At 46.0% G+C, this 8,644-nt stretch overlaps 3 protein-coding genes across 4 annotated transcripts in view; 2 read left to right on the forward strand and 1 right to left on the reverse strand.

The window, feature by feature from the left end:
• sbf1 (SET binding factor 1) overlaps positions 1 to 23 on the forward strand; it is a 24,088-nt gene extending 24,065 nt beyond the window's left edge. The window contains exon 30 of the mRNA XM_019866023.1: positions 11 to 23. Coding sequence (XP_019721582.1) covers positions 11 to 23 — 13 coding nt within the window. The remainder of the gene's footprint in view (positions 1 to 10) is intronic.
• On the forward strand, positions 16 to 6,675 carry LOC109513584 (myotubularin-related protein 5-like). Of its 2 annotated transcripts, XM_019866132.1 has the most exons (13): positions 16 to 106; positions 372 to 446; positions 892 to 1,064; positions 1,503 to 1,679; positions 1,810 to 1,911; positions 1,986 to 2,171; positions 2,291 to 2,417; positions 2,495 to 2,625; positions 2,874 to 3,221; positions 3,358 to 3,563; positions 3,906 to 3,993; positions 4,125 to 4,256; positions 4,849 to 6,675. In XM_019866132.1, the coding sequence occupies exons 1-13, from the start codon at positions 52 to 54 to the stop codon at positions 4,945 to 4,947; spliced, it is 1,899 nt and encodes a 632-aa protein (XP_019721691.1). In that variant the 5' UTR covers positions 16 to 51; the 3' UTR covers positions 4,948 to 6,675. The 2 variants fall into 2 exon arrangements, with proteins under 2 accessions (XP_019721691.1, XP_019721692.1); XM_019866133.1 differs by lacking the exon at positions 372 to 446.
• A 791-nt stretch (positions 6,676 to 7,466) lies between these two features.
• The window catches only part of LOC109513515 (Cbl proto-oncogene-like 1, E3 ubiquitin protein ligase), a 2,929-nt gene continuing 1,751 nt past the window's right edge, over positions 7,467 to 8,644 (reverse strand). The window contains exon 7 of the mRNA XM_019866024.1: positions 7,467 to 8,637. Coding sequence (XP_019721583.1) covers positions 8,152 to 8,637 — 486 coding nt within the window. The 3' untranslated portion in view covers positions 7,467 to 8,151. The remainder of the gene's footprint in view (positions 8,638 to 8,644) is intronic.

The raw sequence follows: 8,644 nt of genomic DNA on the forward strand, positions 1-8,644 counted from the left end.
CGTTTGCCAGACTCATCGGATAAGCGGCGGCAGCCAAAGATCGGCGCTCTGATGAAGCAAGTGATGGGCGCCAAGGAAGACGTGCCCGGAACGTTCAGCAGAGGAGGGAAGACGCTGCGTGTGTTTGTGCCTCAAGCGGCACCACTGTATTAGTTTTAAATCGGAATCGGGAACTCGGACCTGCGGTTTGTATCCAGCCTGAGACTGCGCCACTGCGTGTGTTTGTGCCTCAAGTGGCACCACTGTATTAGTTTTAAATTGGAATCGGGAACTTGGACCTGCGGTTTGTATCCAGCCTGAGACTGCGCCACAAGGAAGACTCAATGGTCTTTTTTTATTTATTTATTTTTTTGCCTGTCATTTGACCTCAGCTCTTAGTCAAAGGGCCAAAGTCATCTCCCTTTCTCAGCCCAAAGTGTCTGGCAAGGCCAGGAACTCTACCAGAGGTACAGTAGGCCACGCCCACCCCTCCCCTCCCCTCCAACTAATCAAGTCTCTTGAACAGAATTGTGTCTGGCGTCCTCGCCTGGTAGTGTTGTGCATCTCTGGACTAATGGCCTCTTCGTTACTGTTACTGTCAATCTGAGTTTTTATGCCGTGTGTGTGTGTGCACGCGCATGCTTGCACTGCAGCTCTACTGTCCACTTTCCACGTTTCACTTTTGATTCATCCGTTTGGTCCAAATTGCAAGAGTTGCATCAAACTACATGTAGCAAACTGGTTTCGGGTAGTTCTTCTATCCTGTTTAGCAGCATGGCTAGTAGGTTGATCAGGGGAAAAAACTGAGTGGCTGACTGAAATCAAAGGGTACCTGATTCCATGTGCGATTCCGTTTTTGTTTTGTTTTAGTTTTTTTTTTTGCGATTCAGTCGTTTGTATTGTGTGTGGCAGGGAAATGGGGAAGCATCCGAGGAAGCGGGCGGCTCAGCGCCTACAATCCGGACGTGGGGACGCGGCTTGCAGGGAAAGAGTCGCCGCAGCCCAACGGCGGGCCGAGCGAGGCGTTGTTCCTCCGCCAGCACAGGGCCTACCTCTACATCATTGGGGACAAGGCCCAGCTCAAGGTGACTCGCGGTCGCGACAGACAAAAGTCCCATTTGTTGGTCTACAAAATAAAACGCCGTGCCTCAATCGAGAGTTTTCTGACAAGACGGCAGCACATATTTACAGAATCCATATTCATCTCAATTTTCTATCTTTTAGGAAGGGGAGGAAAAATAATGTCAGAAATATATTTCTATTATTGCGCAATAGATTCCTCAAATTAATTCAAACAATCAAGTGTGGCTATAGTTGAGATTAGATACTGATCGAGCCAACCAAAACGGCGACCAAAAAAGGTTTGTAATTGCCTGTAGATACCACAAGGTGGTGACAAAGCAGTTTCTCTTCGCCAATGCTATGAAGCTCCTCCCATCACTTGAATTTAGTTCCTTGGTACCAACGTGCCACAAGAGCAGTGTCTTTATGAACACGGGACCGTGGTGTGTTCTGTATTTCAGGGCGGGAAGCAGGACTCCTTCCAGCAGTGGGAGGTGGTTCCCATCGAGGTATGCGACGTGCGGCAGGTCAAGAACAGCTTCAAGAAGCTCATGAAGGCCTGCGTGCCCAGCTCGGCCTCTTCGGACCCCAGCACGAATTTCCTGCGTTGCCTGGAAGAGTCGGAGTGGATGGCGCTTGTGAGTCCCATTTCCGAGACAAATCCCACTACTTAGAGTGTGGAACCTCAGAAGTTGGAAAGAATCTACTTTTTCCCCATCGACGAATGACCTGACGCGGTATGTTGTGTTCCTGCGCCTGCGCGTGTAGCTGCACAGGGTACTGCAGGTGTCCGTCCTGGTGGTGGAGCTGCTGGACACGGGATCATCCGTCATGGTCAGCCTGGAGGACGGCTGGGACGTCACCACCCAGGTTTGGAGCTTTTAGAAACCAGATCCATCACGGACTCTGCGAGCTCACACGGGGACACCGCCTTGCGTCTTCAGGTGGTCTCCTTAGTGCAGCTACTGTCCGACCCTTACTACCGGACGTTCGACGGCTTCCGGCTGCTGGTGGAGAAGGAGTGGCTGTCGTTCGGCCACAGGTTCAGTCACCGCGGCGCGCAGACGCTCGGCAGCCAGAGCAGCGGTTTCACCCCCGTCTTTCTGCAGTTCCTCGACTGCGTGCATCAAGTGCGTACTTCAGACAGACAATTTCTGTCGGCGTCGTTTGCCCTCCCCAGCTGACTCCGGCCGGTTTTCAGTTTTGCGATGCCCCGCTTATATCTGTTGTCGCATCCCTCGTTCCTCAGATCCACCTGCAGTTCCCCATGGAGTTCGAGTTCAGCCAGTACTACTTGAAGTTCTTGGCCTATCACTATGTGTCCAACCGTTTCCGCACCTTCCTGCTCGACTCGGACTACGAGCGCATTGAACTCGGTACCGCCGTCACTCGTGGCAAGATCCCGTTTTTTTTTGTTGGCTGCTTTTGACTTCAGTTCGACCGTTGTTTGCAGGAGTCCTCTATGAGGAAAAAGGCGAGAGGAGAAGTCCTCAGGTGTGCAAGTCCGTGTGGGACTACATCGACCGGCTCAACAAGAAGACGCCCGTCTTCTTCAATTACATGTTCGCGCCTGAGGATTATGAGGTCAGAACGCTATTTTGATCCTTACCTATCAGGGTGCAGCTGTGGAATATTTTTATAATTGATCATTCGACCGATTAGCCCATCCATGAGTCGAGTAATTTGAGAAAAATGTATTTTTGGATCAGGGCTGAATGATTTTGAAAAATAATATCTTATGATCTGATGATTGTGATTCAATATGCAAGTTTTTTTTTTTTCTTTTTCCAAATTCCCGCCTTTGCCATTCGAAAATCGCAATGGACACGCAGGTGCTTCGGCCATACACCTTCATCTCCAACCTGAAAGTTTGGGACTACTACACGGAGGAGACGCTCTCAGAAGGGCCGTCATACGACTGGGAGCTGCGGGGCCGCCAGGAGCGGGCGACATCGGAGGAGGCGCCCGACAAGCCCGACAGCGGCGCGCCCAAGTCGCGGCGACGCGCCGTGTGGCCGTGCTATGATAGCCTGAGCAAGACGCTGCCCGACGCCATCACCAAGCTGCTGCAGGACCTGCAGGCACTGGAGGGCGAGCTCGGCCAGGCGTCGGAGAAGTGGAAGGACACGTGGGATAAAATCAAGGCCGCTCAGAGGAATGAGACCAAACTGGAGAGCAAGGTGAGACGAAAAGTGATTTAATTTTTTTTTTCTTTTACTCATATTTTCTCTTTGGGGCCTTAATCCAAATTTATTTTCCTCCAAGTCCTACTACACTAAAATTCTCTCCCACCACATTTTCCTGCTCCTCTCTTAGCCGTCATTCTCCAACTCGCTGCTCATGTCCTCCAACCTGAGCCACCAACGGCGTTCTCAGGGCGTCTACCTGCAGGAGAGCGGCGTGGGCTCCTCTATCAACTTGGCCCTGGACTGCGAGGCCAGTGCGACCTCCACTCCGGTGGCGGGTCGCCCAAGCACCAGCACGCTCTACAGTCAATTCCAGAGTACCGAGAGTGAGAACAGGTGTGTGTCTGATCGGGCTGGGCGATGAATCCAAATAAATGCTGCAAAAAAATGTTTGAGAGCATTTGCATCTCAAATCATCTTTTCCCATTGAGATGAATGGAAATGCCATCAATCTGTTCCAGCACCCTTAAACGCACCGACAAAAAAATATTTGGAGTGTGGTTTTGGGTTAGAAAAATAACTCAATAGGATGAGACTTTATAAAAACATCCCGTAATAATTAAATAGATTGTAAAGGAATTACACAGTTTGTGTATCATGACTTCATGTTTCACTTCCCATTGAAATTGTGCTCCTGAGCAGCGGTTATTTTATCGCTTTGTTTCTGTGTCGCCTTAGAAGTTTCGAAGGCGTTTTATTTAAGAGAGGCGCTCTGCTGAAACCATGGAAACCACGGTGGTTTGTGCTGGACAAGACCAAACATCAGGTAGGACCCGAACGAAGAATTCAACAACAGAGTTTTTGTCATTGTCGTCCTGAATTAGTCTGTTCGTTTATGGAACCTATTTTATGGTAATGTTCTTTTTTTTTTTTTTTCTTCCTTTTCGTGTAATGCAGCTGCGATATTACGAGAGCAGGCAGGACAAAGAGTGCAAAGGCGTCATCGAGTTGGCCGACGTGGAGTCGGTCCTTCTCGGGACGCCCGCCATGGGAGCGCCCAAAAACATCGAGGAGAAAGCCTTCTTCGATGTGAGTCCCTCCTGCACGTGACAATAAAGTTAGCGAATTATTGCTGTCAAATGAGACAAGTATGTTAAGTGTCTATAAATGGTTCTACTTTTTATCATAAAGTATATTTTACAAAATACATTATTATTCTAAAAATACATATTCCAATTTCAAGTAATGGTCAGCATTGAAATGAATGGAAATGCCATGAATTTGTTCCGGCTCCCCAAAATACAACAAATGTTGCATATCTTACATAAAAAAAATAAATAAAAACAACATTAATGAGATAATTAAATAGAATGTAAAGAATCAAAGTTTGTGCTTTGTGTTTTCATGAATAGATTATGCGGCTCCTTCTGGTGTGCTTGCCTTGGCCACCTGGGGGCAGTATAATTTATGCATACGAAGACGGTCACAACTGCTCAGCAAGCTGCGACAATATTAGTAGCTTTTCACAGAGGATAAAGAATGTATGCATGTGAATATTATTATGCATTCACCAGTAAGAAACCAGTTTTTTTTCTCATCTATCAGTGGCCAAACAAACCCTAAAGGTAATACGAAATGTTTTAATCTGTATCCTTGTGCGCCCGTCACTCTCCAACGACAGCTCAAGACCACCAAACGAGTGTACAACTTCTGCGCCCAGGACAGCCTCAACGCTCAGCTGTGGATGGACAGTGTTCAGAGCTGCCTATCTGATGCCTAGAGTGGGAAGCGGCCCGGACTCTTGAACTGCAATATCTCAGTGTTTTTGGTAGAAAAGAAGAAAACGGGGAGTGAAAAAAAAAAAAAAGGCCGCGGTCCGACCACACAGTACCATTCCACATCTTGTGCGACGCATCCGGCATGAAGATTTCTTCCCGACTCTCCTTCTTACTAACCCTAGCCCCCCTTCCTCTTCTTCCAGATTTAACTTAGACAAAAAAAAAAAAAAACTCAGGGGGAGGAATGACGGAGGAGCTGCCGGATCCCAGTTTAGGACCACCTGTGACGGTTCATGAAGGATTTTTAGTCTTTTTTTTTTTTTTTTTTTTTGTGTCTATGCCACCACAATCTCAAGAAAAAAAAATATACTGTGAAAGCCCATCAGAATCTCCTCGCGAGTGTTTACAAAGTGGACAAATGCTCCCTTCCCTTTACACGAACCACTATAAACAAATGTGTAAAGGACATCGAACGAAAAAGACAAAATCAACAAGACTGCTTGATGGAACTTGCCTCTCCCGACATATTTTGGCCGAAACTCCAGAGTCCCCATGAAAAATGCGACACGCTGAAGGCGACCCAAGCGAAAATGAACTCACGAGGGCATGTACTTCAACTTCTTTCCACATTCCCCCCAAAAATGTGCATATTTGGTCCACTGAAGATGATAACTCGGCCATAGATATGAATGAGAGTGTGAATGCTTGTTTCTTCTCGCCCAAAGTCAGCCAGCTTGGCTTTTGTTCCACCTCACCCCCACAAACCCGAAGACGACAAGAAGCTTTTGTAAAATGGCTGGCTCAGTGGAGCGATGAAAAAGGAGAGGACCTAGGTTGGAACCTTGTGGAACATCTTGAGAGAGAAAGACAGAATGATTGATGGTGTGGTCTAAAAGGCCTTGTTTTTTTTTTTTTGTTTTAAGTGAAACTCAGATTTTTGTGAAAATTGCAACCCAGTGAAGGCAACACGAGCAAAAATGGAATGAAAATAACGCAATTTAATTGGAGCCATTCCTCAGGATGTAGGCGACACGATGACCTCACATATCTGGGTTTTCTGACCTCCCCATTCAACAAAAACTTCAAATTGTCCTTAAATGTGAGTACGAGTGGTCATTTGTCTCTCCCGATTGACTGGTGACCAGTTCCAGGGTGTACCCTGAAGTCCGCTAAGATTGTCCAGCTCACCGCGACCTCTTCAATTCATCACCACTTCGTTCACTTGTGTTCTTCCTTTGCACACACACACGCACACAGACACAGTTGTTCAAATTTCTTCCCCACTCTGTAAAATATACTGCTGTCTTTATTCAACATGACTTTTTTTTTTTTAATTGTAGATTTGTCTTTTTTGGGGGGGACAGGGGGTGTTTTACCCCTTCTTGTATATACTACTCCAGATTTGTATGTAACGTTTATAGTCGTAATTTATTTAACGTCTCCCTTTGCAAAATTTCCTGAACCACCACTTTTAAAATTTAGGAATTCAATGTGCCATTGGTTTATATCTGTATTAATGTGACTAATGCTTTTTTTTTTTTTTTGTACTGTGCAAGTAAACCCCTTATGTTGTTTTTTTTTTAAACACAGTTGTCCTTACTCAATTTCCACCATTCATGCAAGAGTGGAAATGTTTGTTGTGAAAGCCAGTGGGCTAGTTTTTTTTTTAAATGGCTGATTGGATCAAACTGTTGCTAGAATGCCGTTGAAATAAATGTCTGATACATGAAGCCCAAAGAGGCCTTTATCTATCGACATTAGTGATGCATGAAAGTGTGAAATTGAAACAACCGAGTAAATGTTTCAGAAAATGCGGTGGCTTGGTTATGAAATGCTGCCTTGTAATCATGCGATTGAATCTCAAGAGGAGATCACACTTGGTTTTCTCCTTCAAGTTGAACTTCATTGAGCCGAAAGTTGTAATTTTTTTTTTTTGGCATCTTGGGTGTTTAAAAACTATGTTGATGTGAGTTCAGGGGCTTCATTGAGACAGGTTGTGCTTTGCTGCCATCAAATGGCACTTTGGTTGCAAGGAAGCGTGTTGAATTACGTTGAGGAGCTTCACTGAGACAAAAGTTGTGCTTTGCTGCCTTCTTTGTGCCAAGGAATTAATGTTCAATTTGGTTGGCGCTTCACTCAGACAAGTTGTGCTTCGTTACCATCTTGTGACAAATGTCGGCAATTACAAACCTTTTGGGAAGGGGCATTAATTATTCGCCGTTATTAAATCAAATGCAGATTTTACTGTTATAACCGATGCTAAAATCTGCAATAATTTGTGTTGAAAACTAGCATTTAAAAATGTGTTAAAGTTAATGTATAAATTTCAATATGAAATGAAATTTCTAAATACTCTTGAAAAACAACGCTTTTTTTTTTTTTTTTTTAGTGCTAATCGAGTTTTATTTGTGACATTCAGTTAAAAGCAAAAAAACTGCCAAAACATACGTGAAGTCACTTTATCATCAACCTTGGCACACAAACCCAACGGGACGAAACATCTCAACATGTGAATGAAAACTGATTTTGAAAACCTTGTCAAACAGTTGAATTCTGAAGATCAACATCAGATGGAATTTGAATGTTAAAACGTCATTGATGAAGTTAAGTACCTGGATAGATGTGTCAGCTGACATACAACAGAAAAATTACTTTAAACCATTAATTTTTTTTTGAAAAAAAAAAGGGGGGGCGGGGGCTCTGCTCTTTCACAAGTCTATTGTCTGCTCAGCGGAAAAGCGAATAACTAAAAATGTGCACCACAAACCCGTAAGTGGCAGTTTTAACAAAATAATCGAAATACCTACTTAGACACTGCAACCCTGAGGTTTACCATCACATTTGTTTTCAAACAAGTGGTACAGCCCAGTCGGGTTGCAAATTTCCTGACGATAAAGTTGGAATATTTCCATGGGAAAAAAAAAAAAATATCTGAAATTCAAGGGGGGCTCTAAATCGTGAACGTAAATGATAATACTTATCGCTTTTTTTTTTTGCTATGTGTTGCAAGCCAAATTTTGACCTGGGTAATTTAATGCCCTTGCACACGGGCAAGGAGAGCCATTTATTTTGCACGGATGTCCGTTCATGAAAAAGTGTTTCGCTTGGACATGAGTTCATATTCACATGGAAAATCTCCAATTTGGAATATTTCTCAAATCAAATTCCCATGGAAATTTTCCAAGCGCAGTCGTTGAGATGGCAATTTACTGATAATAAGGTCGATAGCGGCCTTGGTCCGGGTGGTGGGGCCCGGGCCCAGGCGGGGGTCCCTGCATCCGCGGAGGGGGCGGCCCCCTGGGAGCGGGCCACATTCCGGGACTGAGACCTCCCGGTTGATTGAACGGTGGGCTGAGGGTGCCCTGGTCTTCAGGGAACTGCTGCATGGAGTTGGGATTGTAGTGATGAGGAGGGGGCGCGTTTACTGGGGGTCCACTATGTTGGGGTGGAGGTCCCGGGGGAGGGTGGTTCATGTAGGGTGGCATTTGGCCCATCATGTGGCCTGGTGGCGGGGTGATCGGAGGCGGAGCCGTGGTCATGGGGGGAGGCTGGCTCGGGTTGTACACCATGTGGGGCGTCCCGGAACCCTGGGGAGGGTGCTGCATGGGGTGGCTGATAGGTGGTGGCGGGGGAGGCGGCCCGAAGTGCTGCTGCGGCGGTGGCGGCCCCATCATGTGGTGGGCGTGTGGTACCACGGGC

The sequence above is a fragment of the Hippocampus comes genome, unplaced genomic scaffold, assembly GCF_001891065.2.
Source record: "Hippocampus comes isolate QL1 unplaced genomic scaffold, H_comes_QL1_v1.1 scaffold50, whole genome shotgun sequence".
Lineage (NCBI taxonomy): Eukaryota > Metazoa > Chordata > Actinopteri > Syngnathiformes > Syngnathidae > Hippocampus > Hippocampus comes.